The sequence below is a fragment of the Pongo abelii genome, chromosome 2, assembly GCF_028885655.2.
Source record: "Pongo abelii isolate AG06213 chromosome 2, NHGRI_mPonAbe1-v2.0_pri, whole genome shotgun sequence".
NCBI classification, from domain to species: domain Eukaryota; kingdom Metazoa; phylum Chordata; class Mammalia; order Primates; family Hominidae; genus Pongo; species Pongo abelii.
Window position 1 is genome coordinate 26,431,438 of NC_085928.1, and position 20,831 is coordinate 26,452,268.

At 39.1% G+C, this 20,831-nt stretch overlaps 1 protein-coding gene across 4 annotated transcripts in view; it reads right to left on the reverse strand.

Annotated features, from left to right (window-relative positions):
• Positions 1–20,831, reverse strand: part of PLCXD2 (phosphatidylinositol specific phospholipase C X domain containing 2) — a 66,924-nt gene that overhangs the window by 25,469 nt on the left and 20,624 nt on the right. For all 4 annotated transcript variants that reach the window (XM_054551540.2, XM_002813302.6, XM_063721792.1 and 1 more), the window contains exons 2-3: positions 7,624–8,084; positions 1,871–2,112 (exon numbers count right to left, since the gene is read on the reverse strand). In XM_054551540.2, coding sequence (XP_054407515.1) covers positions 1,871–2,112; positions 7,624–8,084 — 703 coding nt within the window. The remainder of the gene's footprint in view (positions 1–1,870; positions 2,113–7,623; positions 8,085–20,831) is intronic.

The following is a 20,831-nucleotide window of genomic DNA, read 5'->3' on the forward strand; positions in this document are numbered from 1 at the left end:
GGAAAGAGCCAATGTTTCACTTGCAGCCAGATTAAAGTTTTAGGAACGTACAGGTATGAAAAGCTTTGTGACATTGTGGGTTACCAGTTGTAACCTGTGAGATATTACCAGATTCAGGTACTAATAAGACAACTGCAGGCCTGTGGAACAGAAAAGAATAAGCACGAAAATATGCAGTATCCAAGTCAGTGTCCAACGCTGAAAAGGGCAGTGGTCTAACGATCAGAAGGCCAGAGTCTGAGAGGTATTCTTGACTTTTACTAGCTGTATGGATTGGGGTCACTTAAGCTCCCTGAATCCCATCTAAAGAGGGGATGATAATATGCTGTAGACAATGTGCCATCCTAGGGGCTGACTTGATTTAAGAATCAAATGAAATCATCTGCAAAAAGGCATTTGATATTCAGAATATGGTATGCAGATATAACTTATCCTTAGTTTTTTAAATACTCCCTCTCCCTTATTAGTATGACTCTCTGCACAGACTTCTTCACAGTGGTATTTCACATTGCTTTATAGAAATTTTCATGCCAGTTTCTGCTGCTAGACTGTGAGTTCCTTGACAGCAGACAGTATATTATTTACCTTGAATCTTTGTACCTAGCTCTTCCTAGGTACTTAATGTTTGTTGAATGAATACATAAATAATGTTGATCTACAAATATACCAAAGGCATGAGGAAAACAGTGTGGATACACAAACATATATTATTAAAACAATAAAGCTTCTAATTCGGGATCTTTCAAAGAGATATAGTGCTGGTTTATAAAATTCACTTTTCCAAGTTCAGCATGATGAATTCAGTCAAGACTTAGTAGAGCCACACAGAAAACACTTTCTGGTTTTGTCCATGGTTGACATAATCAGGAGCTCTCACCAAGAAAGAAAAATCTAGTCCTGCTATCTAAACTCCTGCTAGGTGAACTCCTGTTATCTGAACTCATGTTACCTAAACTCAGGACCAAATAAATAGAAACATGTTTTTGGATGAATCTTTCATTATCTGAACTCTGCCCATCAACCTGAAACTCAGGGACCAAACTGATTCTTGTAAATATCTTTTGCTACCCAAACGTATTAGCTTCCTTAGCTTGGATTGCAAGGGATTCCCTGTTATCCAAATGTGTTTATAACATTCCTTTTATACATATACATATACACATACACATGTACAGGTACGTAGACACATAAATACACACACTCACATATATGTGCGTGCACACACACACAAACACGCATACAAATAAACCATCCTTTTTCTTGAGAACATCTATCATTCATTGGTGTCCAGGATAAGGAACACCATCTTGATACAAAATTACTGAAGCTTCTCCTAGCTAATTGTACAGCCAGGCTCAATTCTGCCCTGAGGAAGTATTTGAAGCTACAGCATGGGCATGGTGGGTGGCATCCTAAGCTGCTTCTTCAGTGACTCATGGTCACCATGGAAAGGAGAACAAATTCTTGAAGGGCCAGCTCTGAATCCTTAGCACCTAGGACAGCGGCCTATATTGAATGCTTCTTAAATGAGTGCCTGGGTCAGCTGCGAGGCACAGGCAGGACCCCATATGGCCAGGTGCCAGGAGTGATTACAGACATGGTGTTGGCTCAATGTGCTTTGCCTTATAGCAAAATTTAGAGAGTACAGTATTTATGGTATGATGTGTACTTATGAACAAAGTGTTTAGAGATCCTTTGTTAATACAATCCACCTCAACTGCATGGTTTTCTCGAATATAAAGTTTTTTGCTTGTTTTGTTGTTTTTCTAAATCCTCAGGCTACATGGCTTTATTGCGATTTACTCAGAATAGAATCAAGATAAATATTTTTTTAAAAAGCTTTCCTTGTGGGGTGGAAGCAAATTCTTACCTATGAACCAGCGTGTTCTTGAGGCCCCCAACCAAGCCCCGGGCGATGGTCTTCACTCTGGGGGTGAGGATCGCTTGGGAGACGTGGAAGGAGCCCCGTGGGGCCCGCTCACTGAGAGTGGTCTCCAAGAAGAGGATTAGTTTGTGCACACTTGTGGTGTTTGCCCAGGGCGCTGGAATCTTCTTTCCTGGCCACAGGAAGGGGTACTGCTTGTAGAAGGGACAGTGGTAGAAAATAAGAACCTGAAATATTCAAAACACAAAAAGGAGAGCAATCCATAAAAATGCTGAATGTTAACTCCTTTGTTTTACATGGACTGCTAGGAAAAAGGCAAGAAAATATAATCATATGTGGAAAGTCAAGAACTGTTTATATTAATATACATTTTTAGGAAATCAGCAAAGATTTACAGAGCACTTGCCATATGTCTGACTCAAAAATTCTTAATTTTGTTGGCATAAATACCTTTGGAAGTATATTAAAATCATGGACCCCCTTCTCAGAATTACATTTTAAATGAATGCATAAAATATACAGGATTACAAAGAAAATCTATGATATGGAAATATAGCAATCAATATATTAACTAAGTTTGTAACAAATTAATGTATGTGCTGCATGATAAACGCATTCAATAAAAATATTTTGTTGTAAGTCTAATAAGTCCCATAACTGTGAGTTAGTGATAAGCATAAGTGGTATCTCAGATATGTGCGATAACCAAAATGTGCGATGGATGCATCTAGGAAGATAAATATCAGGCAGGGCTAAGATTGCTGTGGGTCACTGCCTGCCCTCATAATCTATGGGTATACTAATTTTCAGTTCAATTTTAGTAAAAATGAATATGTAATTTTTTTTCCCATCCAAATTTAAAGACTTCTTAAATTCTACCCTCATATCCCCCTGGGGAAGCTTTGGACCTCAGGCTGAGAACTCTCAGGCTGAGCAGCAAGTGCTGTCTAGAAGTTATGTCTCCTGTAATTACAAAACTGACAGCTTTTGGAGTTGAAATAAAAACATTGAACTAATTTGTGGGTAAACAGACTTTCAATCGTGTGTGCTGGCTCTGCCTGGAACTGCCCTTCCCAGGAGAGTGGGGAGTGTGCCACTTGAGTCAGGGGAGACTTTGCAGAGGCAACTGGCCTCCACAGGGACTGCTTAGGATGGTGGTGATGTTGAAAATAATTAGCAAGCTACATCCACAGCATTAATTAGTTTCTGGGAGGCAGCTGTGGGATAGGAAACTGCTATTTTGATCGTCCCAATTCAGTGCTCTGCTGTGAAGGTTTCTAAAGGAATATATTTGTCCCTGTCCCAGGCACTAGTAATCTTTTCCTGGAGGAATGCCCTGCACATGCTCACGAGGCCTGGACTGCCATCCCCGGATAGTTGGCCACAGAGGGTAATCCTCCCGGCACCCAAGAACAAGAGCTCCTGATGTCAGCCTCATTTCCGGTGTGCATTTAGCTCATGACTAAGGTGCCTGACTAACTGCTCCCCAAGGCCCAGAGCTGGGGAGCACCAGGCTGGTTGCACTGAACCGGGTAATGGCTGTTCTTGTTGTTTCTAATGGTTTTGAGTAATGTCTGACTGACTGCTAATGACGTCTGTGGTAAACGGGTGTGTTAATGAGGTTAATCACAGGCTCATGATAAGCAGATTGCCTGGGGGAAGGGGAGGATTTCCTTGTAGAGGTGTAATTGGCCAGGTGGTAAGGCTGGGGGCTGTGAGGAAAGCCGTCCTGTGCAGTGGACCGTGGGAGAGGTGGGAGGCGGTGCAGCCCTGTGACGGGACCTGCCAGACACGTCTTGGGCCTGCTGCCTGCCCCTGGGCCACATGTCAGGGAATGAGAGGACTGTGCCATTCTTTACTCTGCTTTGGAAAAGGTGCATAAAGTACAAATTATCCAAAAGGGTCTTTATGCCTTTCTTCAAGAGCCTTCTTGAGCAATCTGACCCTAAAGGTTACAGGGAGAATTTCTGTTTACAGGGGGAGGCTGGCCTTGCAAACCAACTCCCACTCTACAGGGATCTAGGTGCAGCGACTCTCACTCAGGGCCTGTGTTTTGCATCTGCCTTCCCCTTCCCCCCACCTCTGTCTGCTGTGTTTTTCTCTGAAATACTCTCCCCTCTATCTCAGTGCTTCATGTTCAGTTTTTCTCTTGAGACTCAGATTAAAAGTCTCATTTCCTTCAAGAATGATTCCTTGACGGACCTCCTCTTATTCTGGTCATTCTTTTACTTGGAGCCTCTGGGATGTAGACTTAATGCTTTGTTCTACTTTTTTTTTTTTTGTAATAAACTGATTTATTACAAAATCCCCTTCTTCATATAGTACAGAACATTTGAGGCACTTTTATCACGCAGTTGTCTGTCAGTTGTTTCGTATTCCCTAGTGTTATGTACTCTTACCATTTTATTAAGATCCTAAATACTTCCAAGATGTAGATTAAATCTCTAACTCATTGTACCCTCAAAACCCATAGCCACTAATGTACAAATAAATATATACCTATGGCTATGATGTAATTGCATGTTAAGTAAATGAAATTTGACTGAATGATAGCATACTTCTTTCAACTAAATTGTAGTAATAAAATACGCAGGCGGTTACATGTGAGGCAACTCATTACATGAAAAATATTTAAAGTTTAACTCTGTCCTGGCAGTAGCGGGGATGACTGGTGCCTCTGTTTGAAATCTCTTTGTTTAGCTTTATTTTATTTTATTTTATTTACTTATTTTTTTTGAGATGGAGTTTCACTCTGGTCGGCCAGGCTGGAGGGCAATGGCACGATCTCAGCTCCCTGAAACCTCTGCCTCCTGGGTTCAAGCGATTCTCTTCTCTCTGCCTGCCGAGTAGCTGGGATTACAGGCGTGTGCCACCATGCCCAGCTAATTTTTGTATTTTTAGTAGAGATGGGGTTTCACCATGTTGGCCAGGCTGCTTTTGAACTCCTGACCTCAGATGATCAGCCTCGGCCTCCCAAAGTGCTGGGATTACAGGCGTGAACCACCGCGCCCAGCCTGTTTAGCTTTCAAGAAGAAATGTGGCAGGAAAAACATGGGAAAGAAAGGAGCACAGGCGGATCTTAGGATTTAAACTGATGACGCTCTCCCTTTTTCTGAGATATCATCGCAGTCTCTTTCCTTCATAACTTTAGAAGTATTTGTAGTTGGATAATACAGTTAAATTAGCCCATGCTGAAAAAGCTATGATAGATCATCACTCTACTGTTAGAAATTCACTGCCCACACTATTCTTTATTCCTGAAGATACCCCTTACTCCTGCAGATTTGTAAGCAGTTTAGTATGCAATATGTCAACCCATCTCAATCCTGGCTGTGTATAAAATTATATCTGTACTCAAATTTAACCTTACCGAATCCCCAAATTCCAAAGCTCTCCATCCCTTTCTCCCATTCTGCTAATTCTCTGAGATCTTCTGATGATAGGGGCTCATTAATAAAAGCAAAGTATTTCATTAGCCTAATATACAACACCAGTTGTGAAAAACACCAATACCTAAATACCCCTCAGAGAGCATGAGAAGCTGTAGGAACTCTGGAAAGCCAGAAAGCCTGTGACTGAATCCTGGTTCTCACTAACCAGGATTTTAAAATTTGCCCAGTTTTCTCTCGGGTGAGTTGCTTAGTGTCTCCATACCTCAGTATCCTCATCTGTAAAATGGTGGCAATAACAAAGTACCCATCTCATGGTGTCACTGAGAGGATCAAATGAGTTAATCCATGTACCTAGCTCATTGTAAAGGTTCAATAAACATTAGTTGTTGTTACTATTATCTCATATTGTAAAAGAGAAATTCCACTGGGAAAAACATCTCTCCAAGTTAGACATGAACAGATATAAACCTACTTTTATGGGATAGAGGTGTGATAAATATTTAGCAAAATATCACTTACAAAAGTCTTAGTAAAGAAACTTGTTCAGATAGACTTTAGCAGATACTAAGAGTTAACTCATGAAGCCTCTATGGTGTCAAAGACATTTAGAACTTCTCAGGGTGCGCAAAAACAACTTGGTATTTCCCGTTATTCAGGCCAAGCCTGGGAATCATCCTTGAATCCTCATGTTCTTTCATACCCCAAATCGTATCCATTAGGAAACCTTGTCGGCTCTACCTTCTGACAGATGCAAAATCTGACCACTTGCCACTAACAGTCTCACTGGGTTCCTTACCTCTGCCCGATCCCCCTGCCCTGGTCTCTTCCTAGCACTGCAACCGGAGAGATCTTATTAAGACCTAAGTCAGGCCACAACATCCTGTGCCAGAACTCTCCTCGCTTAGAGTGAGTGAAGGCTAGCATCTTTACAGGACCTTCTAGGCTCACATGACCACCAGTCCTCTCACTACTCTGTCGTCACCTGCTGTCCAGCCACACCCCATGCTCCTTTTCCTCAAAGATGGCAGGGACACTCCTGCTTTTGGGCCTCTGCACTGGCTGCTTCTTCTGCCCCCAAATAAGCATGTGATTAACCCCTTCAAATGTCATCTTTTCAATGAAGGCTCTCCTGATCAACTTTTAAACATTTCAACCAATCCTCCAACCCACAGAATCCTGGTTCCCTCTTACCATGCTTGACCTTTTTGTTTTCCATAGCTCTTATCACTTTCTAACACTTTGTGTGTGTGTGTGTGTGTGTGTGTGTGTATACACACACATATATGGAGAGAGAATATACATATATGTATATATGTGACACACAGACACATACACACACATATATGTCTGTTTATTATCTCTATTATCTATGATCTATCTCCCTCCACCAGAATGACAGCTCCATTAGGGCAAGATATCTTTGTCTGTTTTATTTACTAATTTATCCCTAGTCCTTAGAGGTTACTTGGCACATACCTGGTGTTTAATAAATATTTTCAAGTGCATAACCTTTAAACTATTTTTAATCAAAAGCTCCTCCTTGAGTTAAAAAATATCTGCCTCGTAAAGTTGTTTTGGTTAATGCATCTGCTGAGCAAGTGAGTAACTTTGAATGAAAGGTACGTCTTTTTTGTTTGTTTGTTTCAGAGAGTGTAAATTAAACACTTTCCTGAAGCTCTTTTCTCCTACTGTCATCCTTTAGGATCAGAGTGGAATATATCTGAGGCCCACATTCCTCTTCCTGAGCATGTCCCTCATGGTCCTAGGCTGGCAGGCTCTTCTCAACTTAAGCAGACTACGGAATGCTCTTCTGGGCTGCAGCCCCTTCAACAGGCTCTTCCTTCCTTCACTCTCCCTCTAAGACCCAAATACTTTTATAATATTAACACTCCTGAGATGAATCACTATGTTTCAGTCAGCTAATACTTTTCCTAATCAGTCAATACCTTGGCCAGGATTATCTGACATTGAGTTGAAGGCAAGATGGAACAGAGTATCCCTGAGGGGAACCAGAAGGGTAAAAATGGACCTCGGGAAAACAGAGAACAGTAATGACCTACTGGCCCAATTTTACAACTTTGCCTTGGTTGGTTCTGGCCAGGCCACTAAAAGTCAATTAGATGTCAAACAGTTTGCTGGACAAGCTTTAAGTATTTGGCAGGTGTTAGCCCTAGCCCTTGAACCTATTCTAGAGCCCATCAACTAGTCTGCATATGTTTAATATTCCAAACAATCCACTCTCTAGCCTAAGACCCCTGGATTGAGTGATTTTACAGATGGCAATACAGGAAAAGCAGGAAGAGTTAAATTCTTGCCCTTGGAAGCTTATCTCTCCTTCCCTCCTACCTGGCAGTTCTTCTCCCACAGAATTCGCAGCGTCAAACTTTCCACACTGCAGGATGGGCACAGCTTGTTTCCAAAGGCCTCCTGGATCCGCAGAACCAGGCATTTGTGATGGGTCTCATCCATGGCATAGAAGTGGTTGAAATCCAGGAAGATAATCTCCTGGGGGTGCTGTGTAAGAAACGAGTCAATTTCCATTAGCCCATCCCAGACCTTGATGCCAAAAAGCCCATGGATGAAGTAGATCTCCTGGTCAGCATCCCCTGGTTTGGAAGACACACGCAGGTCAAAGTAGCGGATCCCGGCTTCCAGCTGTTCTCGAAATGTCAGGTTCTGAGTCACAGACCACTTCTTCATTAGCTTCTTCACCAAGGAGATCCTGGCGAGGCGTTTGATAGCTTGGGTTTGGTCAGGCCCCACTGGGGACTTTTCATCCACCCAGTAGCTGAATGAATCATGTGAGCCTGTACAAAGGAATAAAGGTGAGGAAAGCAGATGAGATGGGAGCTGGGAAAAATAAGCCAATTGATGAGAAAACAACAACAACAAAAATTAAGAACCAAATAACACACTAAAACTGCAAATGAATAGTAGTAAAATTTGCCAAGCTTGCTAGGAATAAAATAAACACAAAGAAAAGTAATGTAGAGCTTGTTAAGCCTGGGGTAATACTATAGTTTTCATATATTTTGCTGGCATAAAATAAATTAATAAATAACCTTTTGCAAAGCTATTTAGAAATATGCTGAAAATAGGGGCTTTAAAATATTGATACAATTGGCTCCAGTAATTTCATTTCAGGAAAGCTATTCTGAGGAAATAAACTCTAACATTCAGGAAAACAAAGATGTCTGCCAAAGAATATTCATAATAGAGACAAACTGGAGATAATGCTTAAGTGTCTCTTATAGAAGAATGCTTTGTTGTGGTATATCCACTTTATTCATGCCATCATTGAAACAGAGGGTATGAAAACACTGTGTCTATCTCAACAATGCCGAGAAAGGGATTTAAATTCTAGAAGGGATTTATTATCTCAACAATGCTGAGAAGGGATTTAAATTTCAAGAAGCCCAACTTGCTTTCTTTTTACGTTTTTAAAATATATAAAAAATTGTATATATTATTTTACTATTGTAAAAGTCTGAGTCAGTAGGAATGATTTATTGACAGATCAGCTAACCATTTTGATGGGCTCAACACAGTTTAGTTAATATGTCCCTCTTTTTGAATTCGTACCTCAATGAGCCAAAACTGCTATTAAATGGTCCAAATGCACATTCTGTTCCTCTGTCTTAACAAAGGTATAGGATGAAATGTTTTGTAAATGTCTGTTATGCCTATTTGATCTATAGTGCAGATTAAGTCTGATGTTTCTTTGTTGATTTTCTTTCTAGATAATCCATCTGTCCAATGCTGAAGAAGTCTGCAACTATTATTCTATTGGAGTCTACCTATTTAGCTCTAATAATATTTGCCTCATAAATCTAGGTGCTCTGGTGTTAGGTGTATATATATATTAACCATTGTTATATCCTCTTGCTGAACTGATCACTTTATCATTATATAATGACCTTCTTTGTCTCTTTTTGTGTTTTTTTTTTGCCTTAAAGTCTATTTTGTCTGATATAAGTATACCTAATTTGCACACTTTTGGTTTCCGTTTGTGTGGAATATTTTTTTCCATCCCTCACTTTCAGTCTACGTGTGCCTTTACAGGTGAAGTGAGTTTTTTGTGGGCAGTATATAGTTGTGTCTTTTTTTTTTTTTAATCCATTCAGCCAGTCCATATCTTTTAATTGGGGAATTTAACATTTACATTTAAGGCTACTATTGATAGATGAGGACTTACTCCTTGTCATTTTGTGAATTATTTTCTAATTACTTTGTATATTCTTTGTTCCTTTCTTCTTCTTTTATTGTTTAACTTTACTATAAGAAAACATAGAAGAAATGCTTCAAGACATTGGTCTAGGCAAAGGTTTCATAGCTAAGAGTTCAAACACATAAGCAACAAAAACAAAAATAGACAAATGGGACTATATTAAACTGAAAAGTCTCTATCCTAGCAAAGGAAACAATCAAGAGTGAAAAGACAATCTGTAGAATGGGAGAAAATATTTACAAACTATTCATCTTACAAAGGACTAATATGCAGAATATATAAGGAATTCAAACAACTCAACAGCAAAAAAACTAAATAATCAAATTAAAAAGAGGACAAAAGAATTAAATAGACATTTCTCAAAAAGAAGACACACAGATGGGCATGGTAGCTCATGACAGTACTTCAGGAAGCTGAAACCGGTGGATCGCTTGAGTCCAGAAGTTTGAGACCAGCCTAGGCAACACGTGTGAAACCCTATCTCTACAAAAAATACATAAAAAAGTAGCCAGGAGTGGTGGTGCACACCTGCAGTCCCAGCTACTCAGGAGGCTGAGGTGGGAGGATTGCTTGAGACCAGGAGGTTGAGGCTGAAGTGAATGACAAACATTGTACCACGGCACTCCAGCCTGGGTCAGAGTAAGACCCTGTCTTGAAAAACAAACAAACAAACAACAACAAAACCATATAAATAGTAAACAAACATAGGAAGCAATGCTCCATGTCACTAATCATCAAGGAAATGCAAATCAAAACCACAATGAGGTATCATCCCTGCCCAATTACAACGGCAATTATATAAAAAAAAAAAAGACAAAAAATAACAAATGGTGGTGAAGCTGTGGAGATGTATGTAACTGTTGATGGAAATGTCAAGTAGTACAGTCATTATGGAAGACAGTATGGGGTGTGCTGAAAAAACTAAATGTAGAACTATGAAAAAACTAAATGTAGAACTCCCATACAATCCAGCCACCCCATTAATAGGTATTTAACCAAAGGAAAGAAAATCTGTATATCAAAAGGATACCTGCACCCCCATGTTTACTGCAGCACTATTCACAATAGTGAAGATATGAAATCAACCTAAATATTCATCAACCAATGAATGGATAAAAAATATGGCATAAACACACACTGGAATACTATTCATCCATAAAAAAGAATGATATCCTGCCATTCACAGCAACACGAATAAGCCTGGGAACATTATGTTCAGCAAAATAAGTCAGGCACAGAAAGATAAATATTACATATTGTCACTCATATGTGGGAACTCAAAAAACTTTTGGAGTTCACGGAAGTAGAGAGTAGAACTGTGGGTATTAGAGACTGGGACGGGTAGCAGAGGGGATAGGATAGAGAGGCTGGTTAGCAGATACAAAATTATGCTAGGACCGGGCGTGGTGGCTCATGCCTGTAATCCCAGTACTTTTGGAGGCCGAGGCGGGCAGATCACTTCAAGTCAGGAGTTCGAGACCAGCCTGGCCAATATGATGAAACCCTGTCTCTACCTTAAAAAAATACAAAAATTAGCCAGGTGTGCTGGTGCATGCCTGTGGTCCCAGCTACTTGGGAGGCTGAGGCGTGAGCATTACTTGAACCCAGGAGGCAGAGGCTGCAGTGAGCTGAGATGGCGCCACTGCACTCCAGCCTGGGTGCCGGCTAGACTCTGTCTCAAACAAAACAAAACAAAACAAAACAAAAAACAAAACAAAACTATGCTAGATAGGAGGAATGAAGTCTGGTGTTTTGCAGCACTGTAGGATGAATATGGTTGACTATAATTTATTGTATACTTTCAAAGAGCTAGAAGAGAGGATTTTGACTGTTCACAACACAAGGAAATGATAAATGTTTGAGGTGATGGTTATACCAATTACACTGATTTGATCATTATACATTGTATACACGTATTGAAATATCACTCTGTATCCCATAAATATGTGCAATTATTACTGTCAACTAAAAATAAAAGGGCAGGGGGTGTGAGGAAGAAAGCATGAATCCCCCTAGACAGAGATTGTCTTTTTATGAAGTATGAGTGACCCACCATAGGCATATTCCTAATTACAGTGAGAAAATATTTCAATAGTAACTATTTCTAGATGAAAATCATCTTTAGCAAATATCTTTCATTTTGGTTATTGGTTCTATCCAGGGTCAACCATTCTTATGTCTATTATCCACTAACTCATGCGGAAGCTAATTTGGTTAGTGCTGTGGCTGGCTCTGAGGTGAGGGACTCCACGCAGGTGGCTTCACTTTGCAAGTAAAATCTAGAAGGAAAATGCCTTTGCTTTGGCACTACTAACCTTGTTCTTAACCACTACTCCCCCAATATTACCATCAGAATTCCTGTATTCATACTAGTTCACTGTCATCCATTTTCCATTTTTCTAAATTTTAGCGTAGGTATTTCACACATAATACAAAATTTTACCACACTACCATTTTATATTATTTCAATTTTCTTGAAAACAAATCATTCTGTGATGACTCAGTGTTTTGTTTCCTAAGAAATAAAGTGAAAAAGGAAAAAAAAAACATGAAATAATGCTTTACTTTTATGTAGCATCTGGAACATACAGGCTATCCAGTAAGTATTAGGAAAAGACCTATTTATTCATCCTTAGGCAAATTGAATTTTGCAAGTGAGAAAATTACCAGTATATTTCAGGTAAGAAAAATTGCCATTACTAATAGAAATGTGGAACAAGTCCCCCTGGATTTTCCACATTGGTTATCTCTGTTAATGAGGCTCCCTGGATACCTGCCTACTGCTCTGCTTCCTTTGGCTGTACAGCAACAGGACATTTTTATACCTCCTCATTGAGAGATTTATTATGAATACATTAGATATAGATGGTGAATAGCGAGTTCTCTCTTCTTTTTAAATTGCATTAACAGCCCAGCTGTTCAGGATTGAGTGTGTAATATAGTGCAAGGCACATACTGAACTTAATTCTTCCCTGGGCATTAGGGAATAGCCATTATCCAAGCGTGGAGGACAGACAAATCCCCTCTGGTGTTCTCTTGTTGGTGTTGAGCCCAGTTTCATCTCCAGAGGGAGATGTGCTAACAACCTCCAACAGTTTTCTCTGTGTCTGAGGACTGTGCAGAAATGTGACAGCAATGGGACCCCGGGGATCATTTTGAATATACAGGGACATACATGGTACCCAGCCCATCCTACAGAAGAGGGAGAGCGTGTATATTTCCTAGGAACAGAGTCTCTTTTTACCTCTTTGTTCTCTTTTCATTTCCCCAGCCCCATCTTATGCTTTCTGACATCCTGTGCCCAGCACCATCCCTCCAACCCCCTTTACAGGACAGGACAGGACAGGACAGAACAATGAAGCAGATTGCTGAATGTTTTGTAGCACTTGCCCTATATAGGCCTATAGCAGTCAAAGCCAACTCTCACTTATTAACCACTATCAATATTTTTCCTGTTCTACTTATTTCTTTTCCAGAAAGCTTTTGCATCATATGGAGTGCGTGGGTGAAATAACATTTAACTGCCTAAGTGCATTAAATTATTTCTTTTTGGAAAAACAGGCTAACAATGTCCCCCCTTCCCTGCACATACAATATTTGTAAACCATGTAATCTGCAAATAGTACTTACAAATAGAAAATCCTAAAATTTTTTAATCCAAATTCACTATCAAAGTTTGTTCCCTTATTACTCCCCTACAACTCATGGAAATTATTTTATTCTTTAAAGACAGTGATTCTTCCCTTCTGTCCTGGAATGTATGAATAAAATTCTAGCATTTCTTCAGAAGAGGAGGAGAATACCCTGCACCACTGATCCTTGCCTTATTCTCTAAGAGAATTGCTGCTTGGGAATTGGTAGGGATAGCAGTTCCATGCATTCTAGTTTGTTTTATGATAAGGTCAGCAAACAGCTTAGGACCTCATCCCACTGTAATTTCTGCTGCTAAAATCATCTTTGCTGCTACTACCTGGTATTACCTATGCATCTTCACTCACCTCTCTCTATGGCTTCTTTATCTCTGTCTAAAATATATTTAAGTGGTACCCCTTTGTCTTAAAACAAAGTACTTTTCCTTACACGCCTTACTCCACACATGATTGTCTTCTCTTTCCTCCTTGCTGTCAAATTCTTGAAAGTGTAGGCCAGACCTGCTGCCTTTGTCTGCTATGACATACTCACTTCTTTCCATCTGAGTCCACTTTCTCTCCTTCTGTTGCTACTCTAATTCAAATGGCCATATTGTTCTTGGTTTCCATGTGGATTTGCCGAGTCAGCTTGTTTGTGGAACCTTCCCTTCCCTTGTGCTCAGTGTATATTTCTGCACATTTCTGGGTGTTCCCATCCTTCCTTTACCTTCTGTCTGCTTTTTTGACTCCTCTTTATTGTCCCTAAATTTAAATGTTTTCCAAGGATCTGTTCTGTATTCACTTCCTCTGTCCACCTTCAGAGACTTCAGTCCCACTCCCCAGTTTACCACAGTATCATTATGCAGATGACACCAAAAGCTTCCTTTCTAGCCCAGACTCTTGTAAGTTGGAAACTTACATTCCCACCTTCCTGCTATGGCCTGCCTTCAATGGCCTGCTCACACAACAAAGTGCATATTTTCAAAGTCTAGCTTCTCCTGCTGGCCCTCTCATCCCCACAAAGTGCCTCTCCTGAATTTCTGCCAGTAGTTACCCAGTCACTCAGACTTGAAATCTTGGATTCTATTTAAACTCTTCCCTCTCTCTCACCCTCTTCGTTTAACCAGTTACCAAAACTTTACATTTGACCTTTGCAACATACATCAAACCTGTCTTTTTCATTAACCTTCAACTGCCACTGTTCTCATTGATACACTCATTGCCTGTCAAATAGTACCAAAAACCACCCAAACAAACAGAAACCCTAATTTGGGTCCTTTCCCTCTAATTTGTTCATACTTAAAAGGTAGTTTTCTTAAGATACAGCTTTGATTATGACACATTCCTCCCACTTCCCGCCTTCCAAATAAAGCTCAAACTCAACACTGGGGGTTTAGAACTGTCTTCAATATGGTACCAATGCATTGTTTCAGACTCATCTCTTACCAGGCCCCTACATATAGCCTGGAAACTGTTGGTATGCAACATACACAGATAGGCAGGCCCCTTTCTGGACTCTGTTCACTTTTGCTGATACTCTGTAAAATATTTTCTCACCCCAAATATGTCTATATTTTCTCCCCAGCATTTATAACCCATATTGAGTAAGTTGCTTTTTCCATGTCTCAGTTTCCTCATCTGTCAAATGGGCCAATAGTACCTATTGTCACAAAATTATTGTGAATATTGAAATGTAAGCAAAGTGCTTTGAACAATACTGACACTTAGTAAGTGCTGAACTGTAATTATTGCTATTATTAGCCATTCTTAATTAGTCAGAAATCAGAGTGTGAAGGGCTGATTAACTGAAGCTTCTTGCCTTAAATACTGATGGTCTAGAAGATTTTATTTTCTGTACCTGATTCATTGTTCCTCTCTATCTTATTAGTTGACATGGAGATGAAAGCTTAGCCTCCACGCTGTTGACTATAGCCACCATCACTGTTTTGGTCACGGTCTAAGTTTGTCATCACCCACATTGAAAATCTTAAAATTTAATTTCTGACTTTTTGATCACAAGTTCCTTTACTTCTGCCATGCTGCAACCTGACTTTTATATTCTGCCCCTGCCTCCCCGCCCCACCCTACACAGTCTGAGAGCCCACAGCATTGGCTTTACTTCACCCTTCAGTTAATCCAAGATCATCCACTTGCCAGTTTTCACCTGCAGAATTATTAATTATAACTATCTGAAAGCTGTTAGGGGCCTGCTGAGGTATATTGTCTGTCTATACAGTCCTGAAATACACAGACAAATATTAATGACATTTTCTAACATAACTTTTTACTAACTGAACACATTTTTTCCCCTTCTCCAATATATTTCATTTATAGAGGAGAAGCAATATGATCTTAGGAAGTAATTGGCATCAAATACTAAATGACTGTTTTCAGACTTCTCTGGGCAGAAAATTTTACGGTCATCTAAAAATTATTCCATATATAGCAGTAAATATGGACATACAAGTCCCTCCTTAATGTTCTATATGCATAGGACTAATTTTAGCCCTTAGAAAGGTGAAGTTTTTTCCTCCAGTTTCTAGAAATTGACTTTTCTCGAATCCTTTCATTTTCACAATTACTACCCCTGTTTCTTCCTATTTTCTTATATAGTCAACAGTCATTAACAATGTTTCTTTTTCCTTTCTGTATGCATACAAAAATCCTGAATCATGTATGTGAAAGCACTTTATAATGTAAAGCAGTGATTCTCAACCTTAGATGCACATCAGAATCACATGAGCTCACCCCAAAACTTCTAAGTCAAAATCTCTCTGGGATGGAAGTTGACTAGCTTCTTGCTGATTCTAATGTATACCCAGGCTTGATACTTACAGCCACAAATGTAAGATTATAGTTTCCCAAAAGTTCTCTGACTTCTGGGCATGGTCTTCTCTGGCTGGTCTTCTAGTACTTTCAAACCGTCAAATAATAATCTGGTGAAGTGCCTTTCCTATGTATTGGTAGATGCTTTCTTCATCACTCCTTTTGTTCTAAGATACACCCTGCCCTTTAACCAATTAAATAACCACAGCTTGTTTGTGAAGAAAAATATTGGGATGCCTTGGTTTCCTTATCATGCCTCCTAGTATGTGATTAGATTAGGTTACTTAAGGTTTACTAGGATCCTTGGGATGTGCGCTCGGTTACAGAGCTCAGAATAAAGTCCCTGTGGCAGCAAAGTCGCACGGGAAGAGATTTGAATGGGAAAAAGTTGGCAAGATTTTTACTCAGTGTTATAGTTATTGCCTCCTAGGTAGTGTTAGATTATTTGAGAGGTAAGGTATGAAAAAATGAGCTAGCTGGCCTTGTGAAGACCAGGCACAATCAGTTTGCTCTTTATCTGGAACACAAATTACTGCTTGATTCTTGCTGAGGGTTGCCATTTGGGGATCAGAGATCTCAAATCAGTGCATTCTAGTTTTTAAAGCACTTTCATTACCCATTTCTTGCAAATTGGAGTAGTTGCCATTTTCTGAGCTCAAATAAAAAGAATTTAAAGAAGGCTTCTTGGGAACCTGGTTTCTAAATAAAACAAAAATAATCAAAACACACACTATGAAATGATACATTTCATTACAGTACAATGGCATTTCAGATTACATGATGACCACACTTGCAGCCATGGAGGGAAGACTGAGACAAGAGTTAAGTGAAGCTTATAAGAAGATAGAGAGAAACTCCCCATCTGGGGAGGTGAGGATGGTGACCCCAAGTCAAAGAACTCCTGACTTCACATATTTAAGAAAACCTCCTGTCTTCACCTCCCTTAGGTCCTCCTGTCTCTAAGTCCTTCTAACTTTGAAACCCATTAGTTCCTCCAGGTGCTTCACTGATCCCACTCTCCCTACCCCATGTGTATTGACACCATTCAGTGTATCTGTGCCTTTAGGCACTGACACTGCAAAAATTTGTTCTTAGGGGGTGAAAAATCTTATTCTTCTATGTAAAAAGTACAGATATATCTGAGTGTTATAATTTCACAGGGGAGGAGGGGGGGAAATAAGGAATAGAAATGCCTAATAAGACTCCTTCGGGGAGTGATTATGAACAAAAGGCTGAGACGGACCACCACCCTAGACTGAGGTTCCTGGCTTGTCTGGGCTGAACCTCTGGCCCTGTCTCTTTTTATCCCTAATTGGTCTGCCTCTCAATGCCTCCAGCAATGTTTCCCTCCCATCCATAAGGTGACCCAGTACTGGAAGGTTCTATTCCCATCCCCTGTCCCTAGAACACTAACGGGTTGGGAACCACTGAATTCCTTCTTTTCCAGTAATCTTTTTAAGTATTCTCACTTGCAATTTCCAGGACCACCAACAAATCATTTTTCTGCCTACACAGTCCCAAAGGACTCAGACTTGCACTTTGTAAGATACTAGTTAAGAAAGAACTTCACAAATGGTGAGTCCTAACACCTAACTTAGTGAATTACCATAGCTCTGAATAAGCTAAATGGAGCGTCCCCGCAGTGGATAGGGGCACAGAGTCTGTTGCCAGGCTGCCTGAGTTCATAATCCTGGCTCTACTGCCTACTAGTTATGTGAATAAAATGCTGGGCCTCAGTTTCCTCATCTGCACAATGTGGACAACAGCAGTACTAACTTCATTGGTCTGTTGTGAAGACTAAATGAGTTAACTCAGGCAAACACCCAGAAGAGTCCTTGGCTAATAGAATGAGCCCAAACTTGTTATTATTATTAATTATTAAGAAATTTGTGTCATCTTTTATTTGGATGATACTATCTGAGAAACAAATAATTCTGGTTTTTAAATAAAGCCATGAAACCTCAGTAAATATTTATATTTGAGAATCTGTCATGGCAATTAACATTTAGGGCTAGGAAAATGATGTCTGTAGTTTAAGTCATTTATTTTAGGTTACACCCAAAATCAGCATCAAAAGGAGTAAGTTCAGATCATAGTATTCTACAGTTGAAGTTCAAATTGGCACTAAAACTAAAATTATAAATTATTAATATCTCTAGTCTGCTCCTATGTCAGTACTTGGAAATAAGTAAATACAGTGACTATACAATTTGCAAGTATAAGAGAGAAAATTCTGAGGATGTTCTTAAACTTTTTATTTTTAACAACATAAAATTAGATGTCATCAAGTGATTTTTATGGAAAAACAAATCCAACCTGTTGCCAAAAATATGTTGAATGACAGATTTTTTTGAGAGTAGGAGCCTATATAATCCATTATTTGAAATGGAAAAAAACAGTAATGTCTTCCCAACCAACCCATCAAAAAAACCCTATCAGTTTTCTCAAATACCAAATATCATTAAAACACTCAAACACCAATGTAATCATCCACAGATAATCTTTCCCTAATATAAACAGCAGAACCAGTAATATTTTCATAAGTTTTTCTGTATTTTTTCTACAAATTAAAAATATTAATGCATAGTTCTTAGAGATGTAAGCATGGCCAAGTTTATGTTAGTTCATCTCTCTCAATATGCTTTATCACCCAGTTTTTCTTTTTAGGCCTCTCGAGTGCGCTTGTTTTATTCAGAGGCTTTTTGCTTTCTTAGAAGACATTTTCACTCAATAATGTGGTAAGTTGAGAGCACTAATGCACAGCTCGAGCCTGCTCGGAGGGTAGCTGAACTATGGATGTAACACATTCTCCATCTTTTTGACAAGGTGTACCTGCAACTTAAATGTTTTTGCTAGCTCACACGATGGGATTTTTTATTTAAGTAGTGAATTCTGGATAAAATAAATCTTATAAGTTATAGCAAATGTTTGGATAGCAAGAGTTTGGATGGAATATCTACAGAGGTGTTTGGAGCTAAGGTCCTCTCGGTTACCAAAGTATTTACGTGCATGTCTATGTGTATATGTTGGCATTAAAACTGGCTCATCTGAAATGAAATCCAGAAAATTCTCTTATTCAGTGGAAAAAAAGCCCACCTTTCATTTATTTGGAAATATGTTTACTAATATCAATAGAGAACTTCTAACAGATAATAATTATCTCTAAAAATTCTTTTAAAGACAAATATTATTTTGAGCCCATTTTTGAAAGAGTCATCTAAATGCCATGTAAGCTCCAAATTTTTATCAAGACCTAAATCATATTATTTCTATCAAAACTAAGATCGTCTGGTCCATTGTAAGCTTGGGCTAAAAACATATACTGGATGTGCATGTATTTTCTATAATGAATAGTCAGAGTGTTCAATTAAAGCTTGTCTATTTTATCTCAGTCTGAATTTTAGGTCACATGTCTGTAATTTGCATATTCTTTCTCTGTTAGCCTATACTTTGTCAAGTGAGGTCAGAGTAATGCAGGCAGCTGGCAAAAAAACCAGGTGCAGCTATCTTTCCAGTTACCCACTATAGCTGATGCTGCATAAAATTTCATTGAATGTCAAATTTATTTTTCCTAATTAATATAAAATATATAAACTAAAAAAATATTCCAGGCAAATTAATAAGATCTCAGCTGCAAAGACTCTTCCCTGCCCAGAAACAGTAAAAAGATATTAAAGGTGCCCAAACACAAAAGACCAAAAAAACCCTTTGCTCACACTTTATCTTAATAAAGCTAAGTAATTCATATGATGCTAGCTACCAGAAGGTGTCTGGGCAGCAGTAAAGGCTCAACTAGGTCAGAAGACAATCTGTGCAAACAGCAGAAGAGAAAGCAGTATCATGCTTATAAAAAGATAAAAGATATAAGTGTTCAAGCCAAGAAAAAGAGTAATTTTTTTCCCATCTCCGAAGGAAGAAAAGGAGAACAGATGCCCCCCTCCAATGGAATTGAATCAGAGATGTCCAGCTAAACAATAGCTCCTCCTCCCTCATCACTGCCATCTTTGAGGGTTTCAGAGATGTCAACCTCATGAGTTGTTAATCAATTTTAAAGAGTTGAATTTTTCTGAGAAAAAATAGTAGTCCTTTCTTATTTGCAGTTTCAATTTTCACAGTTTCAGTTAGCCACAGTCAACTGTGGTCCAAAACTATTAAATGGAAATTTTAAAAAATAAACAATTCATAAGTTTTAAATTGTGCCCCATTCTGAGGAGCGTGATGAAGTGTTTTGCCATCCCACAGGCCTTCCAGCCCAGGATGTGAATCATCCCTTTGTCTAGCATATCTTCTTGGTAGAGGTTCCCCAACCATTAGTCACTTAGCCATCTCAGTTATCATTAAAACACTCAAACACCAATATAGCCATCAACAGATAATCTTTCCCTAATGTAAACAGCAGAACCAGTAATATTTTCAGAAGTTCTTCTGTATGTTTTCTACAAACTGAAAATACTAATGATGAGTTGTTAGAGACATAAGCATGGCCAAGCATGACTGTCACAGTATCACAGTGTTGGTGTTCCAGGAACCCTAACTCTACTTGAGAATGACCACAAAGTACGACAGCAGTGATGCTGGTATATTGTTATAATTGTTCTATTGTATTACTATTATTGTTGTTAATCTCTTACTGTGCCCAATTGATAAATTAAACTTTATCATAGGCATGTATGTACAGGAAAAATCACAGGATGTATAGGGTTTGGCTCTATCCTTGGTTTCAGCAGCCATTGGGAGCCTTGGAACATACCACTTGCAGATAAAAAGAGACTACTGTAAGAAGATTTTATGATTTGATTTACAGAGAGCCAGAAGACCCTGTCTTCATAGAATTTCTATTAAAAATGTTTCAACAAGATTTTTTTTTTTTT